The sequence below is a fragment of the Eretmochelys imbricata genome, chromosome 4 (genome assembly GCF_965152235.1).
Source record: "Eretmochelys imbricata isolate rEreImb1 chromosome 4, rEreImb1.hap1, whole genome shotgun sequence".
Taxonomy (NCBI): Eukaryota; Metazoa; Chordata; order Testudines; family Cheloniidae; genus Eretmochelys; species Eretmochelys imbricata.
This window is the reverse complement of record NC_135575.1, coordinates 99340537-99361367: the sequence shown is the minus strand read 5'-3', so window position 1 is coordinate 99361367 and position 20831 is coordinate 99340537. Positions and strand designations below refer to the sequence as shown.

The following is a 20831-nucleotide window of genomic DNA, read 5'->3' as shown; positions in this document are numbered from 1 at the left end:
ATATGACCAGGGAAGAGTATAAAAATATTGCTCGGGCATGTAGGAATGAAATCAGGAGGGCCAAATCGCACCTGGAGCTGCAGCTAGCGAGAGATGTCAAGAGTAACAAGAAGGGTTTTTTCAGGTATGTTGGCAACAAGAAGAAAGCCAAGGAAGGTGTGGGCCCCTTACTGAATGAGGGAGGCAACCTAGTGACAGAGGATGTGGAAAAAGCTAATGTACTCAATGCTTTTTTTGCCTCTGTTTTCACTAACAAGGTCAGCTCCCAGACTGCTGCGCTGGGCATCACAAAATGGGGAAGAGATGGCCAGCCCTCTGTGGAGATAGAGGTGGTTAGGGACTATTTAGAAAAGCTGGACGTGCACAAGTCCATGGGGCCGGATGAGTTGCATCCGAGAGTGCTGAAGGAATTGGCGGCTGTGATTGCAGAGCCATTGGCCATTATCTTTGAAAACTCGTGGCGAACCGGGGAAGTCCCGGATGACTGGAAAAAGGCTAATGTAGTGCCAATCTTTAAAAAAGGGAAGAAGGAGGATCCTGGGAACTACAGGCCAGTCAGCCTCACCTCAGTCCCTGGAAAAATCATGGAGCAGGTCCTCAAAGAATCAATCTTGAAGTACTTGCATGAGAGGAAAGTGATCAGGAACAGCCAGCATGGATTCACCAAGGGAAGGTCATGCCTGACTAATCTAATCGCCTTTTATGATGAGATTACTGGTTCTGTGGGTGAAGGGAAAGCAGTGGATGTATTGTTTCTTGACTTTAGCAAAGCTTTTGACACGGTCTCCCACAGTATTCTTGTCAGCAAGTTAAGGAAGTATGGGCTGGATGAATGCACTATAAGGTGGGTAGAAAGCTGGCTAGATTGTCGGGCTCAACGGGTAGTGATCAATGGCTCCATGTCTACTTGGCAGCCGGTATCAAGTGGAGTGCCCCAAGGGTCGGTCCTGGGGCCGGTTTTGTTCAATATCTTCATAAATGATCTGGAGGATGGTGTGGATTGCACTCTCAGCAAATTTGCGGATGATACTAAACTGGGAGGAGTGGTAGATACGCTGGAGGGGAGGGATAGGATATAGAAGGACCTAGACAAATTGGAGGATTGGGCCAAAAGAAATCTGATGAGGTTCAATAAGGATAAGTGCAGGGTCCTGCACTTAGGATGGAAGAATCCAATGCACTGCTACAGACTAGGGACCGAATGGCTAGGCAGCAGTTCTGCGGAAAAGGACCTAGGGGTGACAGTGGATGAGAAGCTGGATATGAGTCAGCAGTGTGCCCTTGTTGCCAAGAAGGCCAATGGCATTTTGGGATGTATAAGTAGGGGCATAGCGAGCAGATCGAGGGACGTGATCGTTCCCCTCTATTCGACATTGGTGAGGCCTCATCTGGGGTACTGTGTCCAGTTTTGGGCCCCACACTACAAGAAGGATGTGGATAAATTGGAGAGAGTCCAGCGAAGGGCAACAAAGATGATTAGAGGTCTAGAACACATGACTTATGAGGAGAGGCTGAGGGAGCTGGGATTGTTTAGCCTGCAGAAGAGAAGAATGAGGGGGGATTTGATAGCTGCTTTCAACTACCTGAAAGGGGGTTCCAAAGAGGATGGCTCTAGACTGTTCTCAATGGTAGCAGATGACAGAACGAGGAGTAATGGTCTCAAGTTGCAGTGGGGGAGGTTTAGATTGGATATTAGGAAAAACTTTTTCACTAAGAGGGTGGTGAAACACTGGAATGCGTTACCTAGGGAGGTGGTGGAATCTCCTTCCTTAGAGGTTTTTAAGGTCAGGCTTGACAAAGCCCTGGCTGGGATGATTTAACTGGGAATTGGTCCTGCTTCGAGCAGGGGGTTGGACTAGATGACCTTCAGGGGTCCGTCCCTTCCAACCCTGATATTCTATGATTCTATGCAGCGGCAGTTAAAAAAGCTAACAGAATGTTAGGAACCATCAGGAAGTGGATAGAAAATAAGAAAGAAATTATCATAATGCCAGTCTATAAATCCATGGTACGCCCACATTGTGAATACTGCAGGCGGTTCTGGTTGCCCCATCTCAAAAAGGATGTATTAGAATTGAAAAAAAACTGTAGAGAAAGGCAAAAAAAAAAAAAAAAGATGGGGTGTGGAACAGCTTCCATATGAGGAGAGAGTAAAAAGACTGGGACTGTTCAGCTTGGAAAAGAGACGACTAAGGGAGGATATGATCGAGGTCTATAAAATCATGAATGGCATCGAGAAAGTGAATAAGGAAGTGTTATTTACCCCTTCACATAACACAAGAACCAGGGGTTACCCAATAAAACTAATAGGCAGCAGGTTTAAAACAAATATAGTGAAGTATTTCTTCACACAGTGCATAGGCAGCCTGTGGACCTCATTGCTAGGAGATGTTGTGAAGATGAAAAGTATAACTGGGTTCATGGAGGATGGGTCTATCCATGGCTATTAGCCTGGATGGTCAGGGATGCAACCCCATGCTCTGGGTGTCCTTAAACCTCTGGCTTCCAGAAGCTGGGACTGGATAACAGGGGATGAATCACTCAATAATTGCCATGCTCTGTTCATTCCTTCTGAAGCATCTGGCACCGGCCATGGTCGGAAGACAGGATTCTGGGCTAAATGGACCATTGGTCTGACCCAGTATGGCCGTTCTTATGTTCTCTGATTAACCATTTCTCCAACACAGCTGTTTTTAAAAGCTATTCGTTCAATTGTAGATATGGAGGTCAATTTTGTCTTCAGATATCTTTTTAAAAAACTCAGTTTAATGGAATTGAAAAATATATATAATTTTTTATTATAAGCATTGCAACCCAAACACTGAAGGCCGGTACAAGGTCTGGATAGCTAGAAAGTGAAAAAACTTGCCTGTAAAGAAAACTGAAATTGGCTAGTGTGCTTTCATTGTTTAATCTGAGATAAAAGAAAAAAGTAAACAATGTGATCAATGGTAAAAAGTAAATTTTGTTTATGAATTTATTTAAGTTTCTGACCTTCATGTTTTGATGTAACGAAACTTTGGTTATCGCTAAAAATGAGGTAAGAGAATGGGATTAAACTATTTAAATTATTATTTGCTCACAGTTTAAATTTGGTAGGTTTGTATATCATATGGGAACTTCATTGTATGTTTATTAAAGGCTTCTATACAGATAAAAAAAGAAAATACTGTCCTGTAGCGTATTCCTGTACACATAAATAAAAACTGACTTTTCAACTAACACATTTTAAGCCGAGATAAGCAAACTTCAGAAGGTTTGACAATTTAAGTTTGGGTAAACATCCAACAGTTCTGTTGTTTATCTGAACTCTAACCAGACTTTTTGAGGCTCTCCCCAACTTGTCCACCAGTGGTCTTTTGATAGCCTTTCTCTTGCCTTTGATCCTTTAAGTTTCCCAGCTCTCTCGCCAGTGCCTTGATGGCTCAATGCCCAACAGGGCTCTGCTTTTCTTGATGATGATCAGTTACCTACCTTTTGATATGACACCCCACCCCCAGATGCTTGGATTGTTCACATGAAAGTCTGCATGCCTCTACTGTCCTTGCCTTTCTGAAGGGCGGAGACCAAAGGCCCTTTTTCTCTCTCTCCCTCAAATCCATTTAGCTGGTGTCTTCAAGCGGAGGCCTTTCCAGGCTTTCCTAACCTATGAGTAGCAAAATTCTTCAGGAGAAGCCTAAGCAGTCCTCTCCCTTCCACTCAAAAGACAAGAGGTATCTGGTGTGACAAGGTCTAGCAGGCTTCCTAGACATCTGAATTCACCAGATACTGGCCTAGAGCACATTCACTGAGCATCCCGTGGGCCACTGAGTGACTGTCATAGCTGATGAGCCTGATGAGATGATCCAAAAGGCAGAGGGGAGTCACAGGGAAAAAAGGCTGTTGCTAGGGCTACTGGGCCAGTGAGAGTGAATAGCAGACATGAACAGCCCACATTCCTTTTATTAATGCCTAAGTTAGTTCTCTCCAGTTCTTGTGGGTCAGCACCCTGCATACATAACTCTTGTAGTTGTCTGCAAGCTTGGATGCACCAGGACCATTGACGAGAAACATTTTGTTTTGGCTGTATGAACCTATTTAAGTAGCTCAACTGCAGTGCTCCTGTATTTATTCCTGACTGGAAAATATACTGAACATAATCTGGTGCCTCTTCTTACAAGCATTAACAAGACTGTATTGGCCTTATTTCTCTACGTACAGTAGCCTGTTTGACTTCCATGCCTTACTACTTCTTTTTTTTTTGTACCCACAAGTTGTATTGGTTAAAAATAATCTTCTCAAATGGTTTTTATCTCAAGTATTCAGTTTACCCCACTCTGTAACTTCAGATGTGTCGTGGAATCAGCAGTTGTTAATGAAACAGTCACCACACATTTCAGAAGAAGTTAGACAGAAAACATCTCTGGATCAGAGCACAGGCCAGCAGGCTAATTCCCCAGGCGAAAGGAGAAGGTGGGTCATGGACCTTTGCTTGATAGCCCCTTTTACCCGTGATGAGATGTCTTTCTGAGGGCATTATAAATAAAATATAGTGTAAAGTTTGAGAAGTTTTGTTAACTCTAATTTTCTTTTTGGTGCTATCCAATGTGTTTCATAAGTTACTTTAAAACATGCTATTTTGTTGGACCAGTGCTGATTAATCATACCATGTATAAATGTTACTAGTTCCTGGTTTTCCTACAAAACACCTACCTTTATTAATTTCAGTTCCTTCACCTGTTTTCTCATAACTCACCTCTCTGTTGAAGCCCATACCCCAGCTGCCATTAATCCTGTGACTTCTCTGTAGCTCTTTAACCCCTGGAATGTATAGAAGTTAATATATTATGTTTGTGTTAATTGTATACTGACTATGCAAAGTGGCAGAGTTAACGTTGCTGTAGGAACCTGGGGGAAAATTCTGACCCCATTGAGATCAATGGCAAAACTCCCATTGACTTTTGAGAACCTAATTTCTCAGCTTTTAATGATGTAATACTCATCTTTGCATTTCATAAGAAATGCAATCTGAGTGAAAGTAGTCAAGGCAAGAGTGAAATATCAACTAACTTTCTTCTGATGCTGAAATAGTTTCTGGCTGCTACTTTCCATTTCCATATTCTTTGTCTTAAAAGATATCTATATAGCAACATTCTGAAATTTAAAATAAAAGATTAGTAATTTTTTTCTGAATCTTCACTTTGACTTCACTTTGTTTCTCTGGTACTTTGCCTTGCATTTCTAGATAAGCATTACTAAAGGATAGCTTCTGCTCTCTCAGTAAGGGAGACATTTTGCCTTAAGTTTCACAAGCAAAATATCTATGTTGGATGTTAAAGAAATATTTTAGAGCTCACAATGAAGCATTGATGAGGATCTGTTTAATATACGCTAACACAAACTTTTATACAAATGAATGCCTTATCCCTCACCTATAACTCTTGTTTCACCTCCCTTGTTTTTCCTCATTTATTATTTTAATTATAACTGAGCTATTTGTTAAGTCTAGGAGTAGAAACAGATGGTGTGAGTTGTGTCCAATCAAAACTAACCAGCTTAGTTTGAATTTCAGCCATCTAATACCTACAGCAAACTACTTGTGAACAATTTACACACTGGGGATTAATATTGAAATTATTCAGTTAATAATTAGTACACATGAGCAAAACATGATCTGATCACACACCACTTTTGAGCAGAGAGAGGTGAAATTGGTCTAATAATTTTTCATTACAAATTATTTGCTCAGCTCTTCCTGCATCTCTTGTTGTTCAGTTTTTTGGGGGCCTGCGATGAAGTTACTGTTCAGTATGAATAATTATTCTTGCTAGATCGACACTCCAAAAAATTATATATTCTTCTTTATGTCAAAATAACAGTGAGTGTTTATATTATAGTTTACTAACTATAGAGATTGCATTTAAGCAGCAGAGCTAAATTTTAGTTCTGGCTTATTTTTACCTCATCCGTACGAGACTGCTAGAACATTTATTTATTTATTGTTCATCTTACTGTAACTTTCTCTTCTGTATTTTAGGACAGGCTGTCATGAGAATTTCAGGCCTGGACTGTCATCTCCATGTTCTCCTACACCTCAAAGCCACTCACCCAACAGGTACCAAAGGTCAATAAGGAATTTTGAAGACTGACTAATTCTTTTAAAATATAACTTTTAGGGAAACTTCAAAGATAAATTGTAGCAGTTCAATTCTATTAATATTATTTTAATGTTGTTGGTATTTTCAAATGTCCCCTGCAATAAGTAATTTTCCATCATCATACATTTTTAGTTTTTTCCCCCCATAATGCAGTTCAGTGCAAACGTTAGTTTATGGGACTCAACATTGCTATAAAATTCCAAATATAATATAAGCCTTAGTCCAACAAAGCATTTAAGCATGTGCTTACCTATAACATAAGAGGGCATCCATTGGCTAAGGATTAGTCACATGCTTAAAGTTTAAGCACATGCTTAAGTGCTTTGGAGCAGCAGGGTCCGATTTTGTGGGAGCTACCACTCCTGTTGTTCATGTCTGTTACCTATGTACTGTGAAACGCACATAGTAGAGCTTTTCGGCAGCACAATTTAAGTGAAAAACAATTCAGGTTTTGGTCTATATGTCCAATACCTCCTGCATAAAACTAGAAAAGAGGCAGAGTGTGGGGATCTTGATTATAAATTGCTCCATTCTCCCCCTATATGCAACACTAATCTTGATTCACTAGTATCAAAATATCACTTCAAGTGTTTTCAGCTGTGTTTAAGGTTTTCAAATTTAATCCAGCTTCTAGCTGGAGTAGGGAAAGTATATTTATTTAAGCTTAGTTGGGGAAGCTCTTCATGAGACTGACATTTTTCAACATTTGTTGACAGAAATCCTGTCCTTAATTCCCAGACTTGAAGCATATGTTGGTTCCTTTGATATCCCTACACTCATGCTAATCTTTTAGAGGCCTAATTCTCTCACACAGAGAGCAACGCAGCTCCCAATGAGACATAAGTGCCAACCTAAACTAAATGTTTAGCAAAGGGTTAGTTGAATGGAGGGTGGTGTTTGATTCTAGTATTTATTTATATTGGTTTAATGTCTCATGAAGCTCTCCTTGTTGTATGATTTGAAATAACGCAGAATATTTCTCCTACAGTTCGTTACACAGTGTGTCCTCCTGCCAGTGCTATTTGCATTTGCAGTGGAACCACTGGTGCCTTATTTTCAACCTCTCCTCTTGTTTTTGCTAATGCTAATAATCTAATGGCAGATGGGATTTTTTGTTGTTGTTGTTGCTTGCAGAATATGTTGAGGCCCTCTTTTTGATCCACACCTGTATCCCTGACCTAAAAACCTCGCTACAGGTTTCTTCCAAGGTTGGCCACAGTGCTTTCAGCTTTTCCTTCAGGCTCTCTCTGTGTGTCTTACCCTGCGTCTTCCCCCCGCAGTCTGTTCTGTCCTCCCATACGTCACCTCACCACTCCCAATACTCAGCAAAGGCGCCTGGGCAGGGCCACATACTCCTTTTCCTTACGTGGGGCTTAAGTTTATGATTATGTTAACAGAAAGCAGAGTTCACACCTGTCAATCTCAACCCATAACAGGTTTCACCAAGCTCATAACAATATTTTGCTTTATTTAAACTCTGGATTATTTCTTCATAGTTTTAGCCGTTGTGCCCTGGTTTGAGTCCCTTTTCTAGGGACTTCAGATTAACTGGACTAAATCAACTATGTGTGTGTTGGAAACAAGGGACTGGATGTCATGTCATTACTCCCATTAAAAACATGAAAATACCTTTCTTTTAAATATTCTGGGATTATTATTTCTAAAACACTTAATTTATAGAATTTAAATATTTTACGCATTGTAATCAATATACAGACCTGAAAAATTGGTCTAGCCTCATTAGTTTTGGTGGTGGTGATCTGTATTATGGTAGTGCTGACAATATTCTAAATACTGTCAACACACACAAAAAGATATAGTCACTCCCTGAGAGTTTACAAGCGAAGAAGATGGACGAAGGAAGGGTAGAAGAAGGGCATTAAAACATACAGATTTAAAAATATCTTTAAATATCAACTCTGCCAAGTACCCCGCTACATTGCATTTATTAGTTGGCCAATTTCTTGTAGGCATCACAAGGCCTTAGAGGGGTTTGAAGGAAGAGGATAGTGGATTTACTGATTCACTCAGCAAGGTCATTCCATGTATAAGGGATGGCATGGAAGAGTGTGAAGCTGCTTGTGGAAGCAGCATACAAATGGGGGAAGGAGCAGGGTAAAACAATAAAGTAAGTGGAGGGAAAAGTAGAGCTGTGTGGCCTTTGGCGGTGATGGTAAGAAGCTTGAACTCGATGTGATAGAGAATGGGAAGCCAGTGGGGGTTTTCAAAGAGTGGCCAACAAGCTCGGAGCAACAGACAAAGATGATCAGACCACCATTTTTTATGGATTTAAAAGGGATAATGTGGGTATCTGGGAAGCTAGAGCAGGAATAATCAAGATGGAAGACGGGTATATGGATGAGGGTTTTAACTGTAGGGACTGAAACAAAAAAGATTAGATCTTACAAATGTTAGAGAGAGAAGCTGCAAGGTTTGGATGTGGCCTGGATGTTTATGGCAAAAATAACCCCCATTCTTCCAGGTTATGAACCTGACTGATAAGGCGGATGGCAATGCCATCAACAGTGACCGACGACAGGAGGCAGGATAGGGTGGGCCTGGGATAAAGAGTTCATTTTTGGCCATGTTGAGTTTTTAAATTAGTGGTGAGACATCCAGGAGAATAATTTGAAGAGACAGGGTGAGATGCAGAATTGGATGGAGAGAGAGACAGATTAGAAGAATAAAAATGGATTTAAGTCTTTGGTGTAGAGATGATAGTTAAAACCATATGGGGAGATAAGTTAACCTAGGAAAAGAGTGTGATGATAGAATAAGTGGGTCCCATGATGCCCTCATATGGAGAATGGAGTGGGGAGGAGAGGAGGACCCTTTGAGAGACACTGAATGAAGTCAGAGAGGTAGGAGGAGGGCAAAGAGAGGAACTAGATGTGAAAACCAAAGGAAGATAAAACTTTGAGAAAGAGCTGGTCAGGTCAGGGAGGATAAAAATGGAATAAATTCATCAAGGTTGCCAAGACCTGGACAAGAAGAGATCTTTGAGGAGTGTCATAACAGTAGTTTTGGTGGACTGAAGATGGTGGAGGCTCCACTGGGCTTTATCATTGATTGGGAGAGTAAAAGTACAGTAAATGAAAACAGTGTTGCCATGTTTACAATACTTACTTTCACATATTCCAATTAAAATTCCTATTTCCTTTTTTCTCCAGAAATGAAATGTGGCCACTTTTTCATTTTTATGGACAAATGGGGCATCTGGAGTGAATCTTAAAATATTTCTGTCTATATAGGAAAGTGGTTTTAGCAGTACCGAACTTTAAGGTTTATTGTGTAGCCTCTCAGTTGCATTTTATTATACTTTGGTGTAAAGGGAGGAAGCTTACTGAAAGCTTTATAGTTCGTATTCCGAAAGGGGTACCAAAATGCAGGCAATCTGACTACTGCTTAAATTAGCATTTGCTGAGGGGAACATAGTGATTTCTGGCACTGGGGATCAAATTATCTCCAGAAACATGATAAAACAGTGTGGGTTACATTTTCAAAAATGTAATGTGATGAATGTATTGGAAAAAGGAGATGTTTGCATATGTAATTGCACAAAAAACCTCCTCACTTGCAGAGCAAAATCTAAATCATAGGAAACAGTGTTTGTGCATATAGTTGCAGTCTAAGCAACTTAGGAACCTAAGTCACATTGACTTTCTATAAGACTTAGGGTCCTAAATGCCCAAGTCGCTTTTGTAAATGGGATTTAGTCTCCTAAATCGCTTAGGTGGTTTGGAAAATTTTACCCACAGTGCCTAAAATTCACTTGTTCCTTTGTTCAACCAACTGCTTCTGCAATCAGAAGAAAATCAGTGGCATGTGAATGCTTCACTTTACCATGGTTGATAGAAATAAACACTTTTTAATAAAATTCCAATCCTCTCAACAAGTGTTTGTTTCAAAAATAGAACTGTGACATGTTTTTGCTCTTTGGCTTTTTTTTTTTTTTTTTTTTTTTTAATTCTTCCCCTGGAGACCCAATTTGCAGAGTAAAACACTCAGTTTTTATTTTCACTCTTTGTAGTGAAATCTATTTTAAAATTATTTTTAATCTAAGGATTCCCTCAGCAATTGAATTTGCAGGCAAATGAGAACTAAGCATTGCAACCTAGGTTTTTGTTATTAATTGAACTTTTAAGTGAATTTCTAGGACTCCTGGAAGATGTCAGATTCACACTAGTCATTGAAGTACTCTATCAGCAGTACCAGAAATGGTAATGAATGCCAAAACACAGCAGTCTGCACATTGCAACTCAACGTTGGCCTGGATGTCTTAATCTCCAGAGACCTCTCAACCCTAATACTTGGCTTCTCTGCTGATACTCCCAGTAAGGGTAGTGATTATGATGAAGCTTCTTTCTAGAGATCTAGATTCAGGTCTTCTAGGAACTAGATTTCAGATATGTTAGGCTAACAATAAATAGTTATGAAGTGGTAATAACATATGATCCCTACCAGTAATAGACTAGATTTGAATCTGTGACCTAGAGGAGAATGGTGTTCTATCACACTGAGCCACCTTATACTAGGGATGTAAAATGTTAACCAGTAAGCATTAAGCTTACTGGTTAACCGACTTTAACTGTTAACCCCCAGCTGCACCATGCCGGCCCGATCCTGGCCCTGGCCCCAGCCACGCCCCACCAGCCAGACCCTGGCCCTGCCATGCGAGACCCCCGCCCTTGCTGGCCAGACCCTGGTTCCAGCCATGCAGCGCCAGACCCGGCCCCACCCTGCCAGTTGGTCAGCTGCCCCACAGCCAGCTGAATGACCCCAGCCCTGGCCTCACGAGCCAAAGCAACCCCAGCCCCACTCCTTTTAATCAGTTAACCATTCAAAGGGTAGAATTTTAATCATTTAAACCATTAACTTTTTAAATGATATTTATATCCCTACCTTGTACCCTGCAAAATGCCTTTAAATAAATCAAAATTAATTATGTTTGCATGCATAGACTTAATTTGGATACAATTAGAAGACTAAAATGGTTAAAATGCAATTACACTTTCAGTTTGCCCCAGGCCCATCCCAGTGTTTCTGCTTCCTCAGTGAGGTCCACAATAGCATCTGCTCCATTAAGAAGAATGTGAAAATTGAAAGCATTAATGTAACCAGATTTTGATTAGTTTGGGATTGTTTTTTAATGTGTGTGCTCTGTGTTCAGATCCCTCTTTGTAAATGTAGCCCTGCAAGTCTAGCTGTAATATATTTTAAGCAATTTCCCACAGTATGCTTAGCAGTATACTAGACTCACAGCAGGAGTTTCCAGGCTGTGCAGAATATTCAGCCCAAGCGGTGGTGGCGCTAAGGTGGCTTTAAGCCACTTTTATGCCTTCCCAATCCTAGGCTGTTGCAGAGGGCAGAGCTGCCCCAGGGTAATTTAGATAAATCTGTAGGCCTGTCCCTGGCCAGCAGAGCTGCCCAGAATCATTCCAACACTACCTACTACAACCACATGCCCACTCATCCCTTACATGTCCCTCCCACCCCCAGTATGCCTCCTGTGACAGGGCTTGTGTAGGAGTCTTTAGAAGACACCTGCAGCTGTCTTCAGTTCCTTTGCTGAGGAAATTCTTCCCCAGCTGGAGCAGAGGCTTTTAGAGTCCTTTTAAGACTGCTTCTAGCCCTTTTTACCCAGGATAAAGGGGCCAGGGCAGGGTGTGAGACTCACCCAAAGTGAATATAGTCCTTCCCCAAAGGGTCTACAAATGAGTGACCTAGCTTTTAGAGAGGCTATGTGCTTTCAGTTCCCCTTAAAATCCATGAGAACTGCATGTTTTCAGCACTCCTGAAAATCAGGTCTCTGAAGATTAAAAAAAAATATCAAAGTTAATCTTTTCTTAGGCTACCTGCCAAATTCATTCTTTACTTTTAATCTATTGCTACTATTTTTGATCACTGCAGGAGAACTGATTCTCTGAAGGATTTTAATGTAGAGATTTAAATGTCTTACATCTTAGTGTTCAGTGCTTGTAATAAAGAGGCTGTTTCATCCTAGTGATCTATGAATTGCAGCATCTTAGCAGCAATTGGTAATTCCAAGTCACATTCACTTAAAGTGGTACAGTATTTGTTCTAAAAAATGGTTTAACACGTGCAGATGTGGCATCTGTTGAGGATTTAGTGTACTTTGAGACTAACTTACAGCACCAAGATGACTTTCATCTATGCCCTCTTGATTCCTCTCTATCCTGATTGTATGGAAATGCTCTGAGATGATCTTATGCCAATTAACACAGCATCCTTATATCATGAATCTGGAGATATTTGACTTTTCTGCTAAGAGATCTCTTCAAAGATCTCCTGATTTGAGGTCCAGGATATTTTTCATTTATAAGTGTGGCTGCTCATGGGATGTTAAGGCCAACTTTTCAGAACAAAGCACAAAACTTTTGCCTGTTAGTTTTAGACTTCTGCCTGCCTGATGTTGCCAACGTCTGGTTATTGCTTCTCTTTGGGAAGCTAAAAGAGAGATGGAGGAATGTGTTTGTTTGTAACCTTTTCCCTATTACTTTTCTCTTATCTTTTTATTAGGAAGTACTTGACATAGTGGAAGGATATATTGCATAAACACCCAAAACTATATTTTAAGGCTGTTTTTTTTTTTAAGTAAAATTTAACAATCCGTATTCCAATAGCAATAACCTAGTGCAGGGTTTGCGTTAATGCACTTTTCTGGTGGATAAAGAGGCATTTGCCTTTGTTCTCCCATAATATAGCCAAGGTATACATCAATGGACTACAAATACACACTCTTTTGTGGCTTATTGTTATGTTGTGGCACAAATAAAGGTAAGGGTAAGTACTGTATGTTGTCTTATCACTGCTCAAGCACACACATCAAAGCATTCATTTGAACCTCATGAATCTTTGAGAAATTTCTCTCCTACCTCTACCCAATGGCTGATTTATTACTGCTTAGCATTGTTAATACACTAGTGCCAAGAGACAAGGTCCCTTTCAGAATCAGGGCCCATGTTGCTAAGCAGTGTACAAACACAAAACCAGTCACACACTTCCTGTTCTGAAGAACTAAAAATCTAAAAATATAATCAGCATGTGGAAGGAATGAGGAGAGAGGAATATATTCAAGCATATACAATTTTACATACTTTATAATATTTTTTTAAATGACAATTGTAAGTACCAGCTATTCCCAGTTGTCCCCCAACAATCACTGTTGTTAACTGGATGATTTCTTACAGGCATCATGGCAAAGCTGAGCCTTGAGGAAAGATTTAAAACACACTTAGGTAAATTGTTTGAAAAAATGCCATGCTATTTTTTCAAACAATATAGTTTGGTTGTAAATAATTCAGAAACTCAGTGGCTTAGTTTTCCCTGATGGAGAAGTGAGTTTCTGAATTATTTTATTATTTGAAACTTAACTGTTAAGTTACTTGAAAAAAATTCATTGTTATCTAAAAGTGTGCTATGCCAGTAACATTGACAATCCACGTGTATTTCCAGTTGGATTGTTACATCTTCAGTTAGGGTAAAAATAATCCACAGTAGTAATTCCTTTTGTTTAACTCCATCAACGGTGCCGTCATATTTAAGCAATTTGCACCTTCTCTTTCTGACTTGGCATGTAGATGTGGTACATCTTCTAAGCACTATACAGACACTTAAGGAGGCGAGACTATCAAAAGCACTTCAGGTCCCAGTGAAAGTCCATCTCCCCCTAGCAAGTGAATCTTCACAGCACAACTGTGAGATAAGTTTATAAGCATTATTCCCATTTTTACAAATGGGGAAACTGAGGCAGAGAGGTGCAGTGGCTTGACCCAGACCACACAGTGAGTCAGTGGCAGAGCTAGGATTATAACTCAGGATCACCTGACTCCCAACACTTCACTCATTCTTCCAGGCCACTCTTAATAAAACTGCATAAACATTTGTTTGCTCTCTGCCACATATTGCTCTTAAATTTTTAAAAAATATATATTGTCTTTTAGGTCCGTCAGTGGAAAGAAACTATGTTCTACCTGTCGTCTTCCTCTTGGAAAAGGAGCTGCCATGATTATTGAAACACTTGGTCTATATTTTCACATTAATTGCTTCAGGGTATGATTTCATTATTATCTTGGTTGTTTAAAAAAGATTTCATGCTACCTGTGTCATGGTTACTGTGGGAAGAAAGTATGTTGTAATTAGTGATCATGAACACTGGAAATGGAAGGAAGAGGAAGTTATTATTCTGCACCACTGTTATGCATTTGTATTGAAGAGGAATTAGAATGGTGTAAATTTGTTTCTTCCCTATCAATTAGTTACATCAAGGGTTCTATTAATTGAACCAAGACCTGTGATTTATTAGCAAGTAACTGCGCAGATATTATTCCACAATCTCAAATAACAGAAGTTAGAACACTGGTTAATGTCCAGTTTACATGTCATTTCCCAAGTATAAAATATTTGAATGCTGGTATCTGATGAACTGTGCTTAAATAATTTACCAAATGAATCTTTCAAAGTAATTGTGACCAACTCCCCCGCCCCACCCGTTTTCAAGTGATCAGATTCATCTTGGGAGAGCCTTCACTGCTTAGCATATTAGAAGAATTATATATGAATTATACTCTGTCAGTTTAGAAATGCTTATAGCTAGATAAAGTACCTGTCACTTTAATTTCTGTTCTTTTACACATTGTCTTGTGAAGTATATGTTGGCTATTCAGCACACCTGAGATTCAGATGCAAAGCAAACCCTACATCAAGAAACATTTTCTGTGACCCAGTCACTGAGGTTTGAAACTGTGCCGACACTTTTCTAGAGAACTATATTTGAACAGACTTCTTACTAATCAGCTGCTAAACAGTTTAAGATCTTTGTTTAGATAGAATGTAAGTGTTGGATGGAAGGAAGATGCATTAAACATTCCATCACTTGCTCCCATTTCAAATGTTTGCACTAGTACAATGTACTTGGTACTTTGTGACTTTTGTGTTACATGCAAATGATTTTTAATTTTTTCTTCTTCCTACTATATATGGGAAGAAACAGGTAAAATTGCAGTGCCTCCATGATGATATTAACTAGGTAGCTGAAAAACGATTGCAGAATTTTTTAACCAACATCTTAATCAAAAATATCCCATAGATCCCAAATTGCTGCTCCCAGCTTTTACTTTCTAAAGGAGGCAGCATATAAGTAAAGGTGGACAAACCTGTTCCTCTAAAATAAAAACCAAATCTAACCTTTGCCTCAAACTGAAATTTGCTTCTGCCTCAGAAAGGGATATGCATGCAGGCATTGTTCAGTGTCTTCATGAATGTGCTTTTCTGATTTTCACCAAGACCTCAAGTAGAACTAGTCTAAGAGAGACTGTTCTTATGGTATTTCTCAGTCAACTAAGTTGGTGATTTCTAGAAATCTCAAGAGAACACCTGGTCTCACATCTCCAGCCTGATTTACACAGCATACATTCAGATAAGCGTTCAATAACCATCTTCATCTTTACAACCTCTGACCTTTCTGAGGTTTGCCTGTCACAAAGGGCTCAGTTCTATAGTAACGTCTCAGGCAAAATCCTTATTAATTTTAATGTGCATTTAGTCTAAGTGAAGACTTATGGGATCACGCCCTAAATGTAGTGTGCTCTGAAAACCCTGCTTTTAGACCACAGGAAATCTTTTTTTCACCTCACAAGGAACTCATGAAATGAAAATCCAAACCTTGGAAAAAATGAGATAGAGAAAAAGAAACCTGTCCCATAAACCTTACTCTCTCCATTCTTCTTCAACCAATAGTGTGGAATTTGCAAGGGAGAGCTTGGAGATGCAGCAAGTGGAACAGATGTCAGGATTAGAAATGGTCTTCTCAACTGCAATGATTGTTACGTCAGATCCAGAAGTAAGTACCAGATTGTATTTTAAGATAAGATAAAATATAAGATAAGATTGCGTTTTAAGGTGTCCATGTTGTTTTTCCTTCCACACTACATTCTAGAGTTAATCCTGTCATTCTTGTTGGAAGATGTTTAGTTATTTACTAACTGTGCATATGTTCATATGTAACATAACAATATTAAGCTGTTGTTACTGTCCATTGCCATCAAAAATCTCTTTGCCCTAGTCGCCCTTTATTTTAGCTTTGCAATGTAATGCATGAATAATGTTCGGTATTGTAAACTTACTCAGTTTTTAATTGCTGTTCATATTTTTGAGAGGATGGGAAGTTTCCCTGTGTAACAGCCTTGAAGGTGTTCACCACTGCCTAGGGTGACCGTATTTCCCTTTGCTGAATACAGGAAACCTGGTACAATTACTGATATTCAGGCGAGTTCAACGGCAATCAATCAGAACTATGCAGTACAAACATTCAAATTAACATCAAGCTGACTGAGCCTCCGTTAAAAAGAAACACTGTGTAGTTGGATTCTTTTTGTTTACCTTCTTATCTTTAAGGCTTTAGAGTTCACATGGGGAGAGAGGTGACACACACACACACACCTTCCCCCTATACACACATATGGGGAGAGGTGACACACACTCCTGGTTGACCAACTGACCCAACCCTCCCTGCCCTGCACTCTCCGCCATCCATGCCTGGCTTGGCCCCGGGACAGGCCTGCCTCTCCTGGCACCGCATCCTTCAGAGGCAACATGAGGGGGAGCATGCAGGGTCACAATTCCCCCGCCCCCAGATTTCTGCCAGGGCTCACACCAGAATGTGGTCAGCAGCAGCTTTTCAGCACTGTTGGGAGGAAAGGGATGGGAGCTGCTTCAAGACAGGGGAGGAGGGAGGAAACAGATGACCTGGCCCATGTCTTTGCAGAATTCATCTCTTCCCCCTGGCTGGAAGCAGCTTGTCCCTTCCTACCCGCACAGCGTTGAAAGGCAGCTAACGCCTCCAGGCTGCTGCTGGCCACCAACATAACCCAGCTGCCTCTGGTTACAGCGTGGGCAGGAAGGGGTCAAGCCCTAAGGCTTCATCATGCACCAGGGCCCAGGGAACCTGACTGCAGAGGTTTCAGTGAACCACCATCCAGAGAGGTGGCTCAGCAGGAGAGGGTGCCTAGGGGACAGAGCAGTCCCTTGCTCCCTGAGGCAGAAACCCAGGGCGGAGGGAGGGGCGGGTGAAGAGGGTGCTAAGCCCTTGCCCTGGGGGCTGCTGTGGAGCCTGCAGGCATGAACAGGCTGGAAATCACTCTCCCCCTTATCCCCTCCCCTGCCTCCACTCCAGAGCTTAGCTGAGGGGTGGAGAGGCTGCCCTGTACTAGCGCTGTGCAGAGCTTTGGCAAATGCAGGGCTTGGCTCCTCCTGGCTAGTGCTCAGAGCCAGAGGGTTTGGGGCTTTCCTGGGGTGCCGGCCCAGCCAGAGGCTGTGGGGGGAGGAAGGAGCCTGCCAGCCAGGCTGTTGGTGAGCTGAGCACTCTGCCCAGAGGCTGGTTCTCCGCACAGCTCTGGGAGTTGGATGCCTCCTTCTGGGGGGAATGTGGAGGAGCAGCGGGGCTGGAGGGGGGTAAAGGGGCAAAGCAGGGAGAGGACAGTGAGAGGGGAAGCACATAAAGGGCTGATGGGTGGGCATCAGAGGCGACACGTAACCAGCCGCCGCCTGGCACCTGCCTGCACTCACCAGCCACCGCAACTCGCAATGCACAGCCAGCGCCGGCCGGAAACGGGATGGGGGCTGGGCCCTGCTGGCTGAGAGCCAGCATGCAGCAGGGGCTGTGCTGACAGGCCAACAGGGAGAGCAGCTGGCCCCGTGCGCTGTATCTTCACCCCGCCATCAGCCTTCCACACCCACCCCTATCACTGGCCACTGGACCCCCCCTTACACTCACCGCTCATGGGCGGGAGGCTGGCAAGCAGGGATCTGGCCAGCAGCAGGACCCACCAATACTGATGAGGGGGAGACAGAAAATGCAGGACAATTTGCCCGTTTTTAGGAAAAAGTCGGGACACCTGTGGGAGGGCTTAAATATGGGACTGTCCCTTTAAAAACGGGAGGTCTGGTCACCCCTACCACCACGCTGCCCCACTTTGATCCTCTTTCTGTCCAAAAAGGACATCAGAGCCCATGAACATTGATCTTTAATTGGCAGAAGGGTCCCTGTTAAGCAGTATTAGACATGCCATCCCATTTAATGTCTAAATACTTGGCCCCTACAGCACACTCAGACCTTGTATGTCTTTGAGATTCCTGTTCCTGGATCTCTCACTTGTCATTGGAGAGTGTAGGACAGTTGCTACCACTTGGTGTAGGCCAGATTTTGTTCCTATCTACTATGCCATCTACATATGATTGATATCAAATTACTATAGAATTTTTAGCCCCTTTCCTTCCTTTCCCTCCTCCCAGCACATAGTCAGATACATAGGATATTCACTTCACTTTTACTCTGCATGAAAGGAAGGGGGTGTGGAGAAAAACACAGGACACCACCCTAGACTTGATCTGAAATTTCTGTTGAATACTGAATATCCAGGAAATGTTTGCTATTGATGGGACAAAACACAGGGTCCTCTTCCTTCCCCCATATTATTTCCTCCCCTCCCAAAAAAAGTCTGGCTCTATAAATCAAGGAACAAAAATACTCTGGTCCACCCACAACTTGTACTCAATCCTAATGTTTTGATTTTCGAGTTTAGAAATATTTCCATATTCTTAGACATAGAGGGTGCTGTTGTACAGCCTCTCATTCATTTGCACAGTTGCTTTTATTTCTGTTATGAAACTCTTTTAGGCACCTTATATCAAACCAAACAACATTAGAAAACTTAGAAATACTTCTTCATATCTATAGGCTTGATCATGCAAAATCTTACTCAAGTTGGTGAGGAACTGGCCATAAATGTATATACCTGTGTTTCTAGCTATATATAAAAATTGGAATAAAATTCAATATTTTTTTTCTTCCCCTTCCCCAATTTTTTATTTATTTATTTATTTATTTATTATTTGGAAAGAGGGTTGTGGTCCCATTTACAAGAGAGGGCACTGTTGAGTATTATTACTGAGTATATGTGAGGTAGCAGTTCTCTTCTGCAATTTTGTTACAACTTTGTGCCAGGAAGTAGAAGAAAATACAGTGTATTACAGTGATGTCACTTGCATATGTGATTTAAGGTTCTTTGTTTTCATTACAAATTCGTATTCTGTGTTCGTAGAGTGCCTAGTGAAATGGGGTTCTGATTCATAACTAGGGCTCCTAGGTGCTAGGGTAATACAAATACTATTTTCAGAATTTCGTAGCTTACCTTCAGGTGTTTTCTCTAAACTGAAAATTGGCCTCTTTCTGCAGTGTCTCTGCTCAAGAGCTTTTATTTTTATTCAAAATTTTTAAAATTTACCCACTTGTGCTTAAGTTCCAAAAGTGGACAAATAGTCCAAGTGTAGGCGTTCTAGAGGGATTGATTTTGTTGACCTTTAACGGTTGAAATAGTTTATCTGTATTTTGTCTGGCTTTTATTTATATATAAAAAATTTGGAAGCCCATTTGTCTGAAATAGAGGACAGGATACTACAATGTTAGCGCTCTTACACTAACCAGAAGTTGTGCAAATAAGAGGCTGAGAGGGGTACGGACACACTTGCAGAACAGCTGCCTATCAGAAGTTTGCCTGAAGCTCCAAATTACTTTTTCATAACGAATACGCCAGTTTAGAAACTTTACATACAAAAAATATGTATATCAATGTGTCTTCTGTTTTTCTAGGGAGAAAACTAAGTGGTCAGGGTATTTTTTTTTAAATAAGTGACTGCAGTTTATAGATAGCTTATCTTTTTAGAACAAAAATTAATACAGATGAACTTTAAAAAAAAGGAAAGGAAAGAAAGAAGTATTCTTGTCCATATCATTAATGTTATACATGTGACACTGACAAAGAAGTTCTAAGGCAAAGTAGTTAACCCTCTTCTTTAACTTGTGTATTGCCTGGCTACAGGAGGAGGCTGCTTCTGATCAGTGTGTGCAGTCATATAATGCAGAATTGGCACAATGGAATTGGCTAAAGATGACTTATCAACCTCCGCCATGTTGTTCTACCATAATTTTGTGTGTAAATTGGCTGGAAGTGCATGCAGAATGTGCTAGCAGTGCAAAGGAGATCATTTGTCTTTCAAACATAAAGGATATATTCCTGCTAGGCCAATATTTATATCCTTCCCCCCCCCCCCAAGTTGGTGCCTAATTTATACCCTTAATTGACTATAGAACTAGGGGCACTACTGAGATGTCAAACTCTTGCCAGGATTTCTTGCATATAAATGTCACATGAGGGAAATCCTATATACTCCATTGTTTCAAAAGTAAAAAGTGTCAAGATTTGTCACCTTTGTAATGGTTACTATGTTTTTATTTTTTAATTTAGCTGCTGGGCAGCCAACAACGTTGTGACAGGAATGTCAGTCCTAAAAACTTTCTGCAAGAAGGAGCCTCCCCATCATGTCCCTAGGGCTGCTTCCAGACAATCACTTGTAAGAGCTCGTATCCATGGACTTCATAGCTCCCATCTCATTTTGTAATGCTCCTATAAAAGGCTGCATCTGCTACTTTAAAGCACAGTATGATTTTTTTTCCCTTTCTTAGTGAATTTGCATAATGTGTACGAAGAACATTTGGTAATTCATATCTGAAGTATTAAAAAAGAGGCTTTCCATAGTTTCAAACAAGTTTATGATTTTAAATCTGTTGTTTTGCTCTTTTCAAAGTCAGAAAAGATTCAATAAACCTATTTTGTT

General features: G+C 40.9%; 1 protein-coding gene across 1 annotated transcript in view; it reads left to right on the top strand.

The window, feature by feature from the left end:
- LIMCH1 (LIM and calponin homology domains 1) overlaps positions 1 to 20578 on the top strand; it is a 117792-nt gene extending 97214 nt beyond the window's left edge. Inside the window, exons 25-29 of the mRNA XM_077816170.1 lie at positions 4364 to 4452; positions 6022 to 6094; positions 14102 to 14210; positions 15897 to 15999; positions 20462 to 20578. Coding sequence (XP_077672296.1) covers positions 4364 to 4452; positions 6022 to 6094; positions 14102 to 14210; positions 15897 to 15999; positions 20462 to 20487 — 400 coding nt within the window. The 3' untranslated portion in view covers positions 20488 to 20578. The remainder of the gene's footprint in view (positions 1 to 4363; positions 4453 to 6021; positions 6095 to 14101; positions 14211 to 15896; positions 16000 to 20461) is intronic.
- Positions 20579 to 20831: the final 253 nt, after the last annotated feature.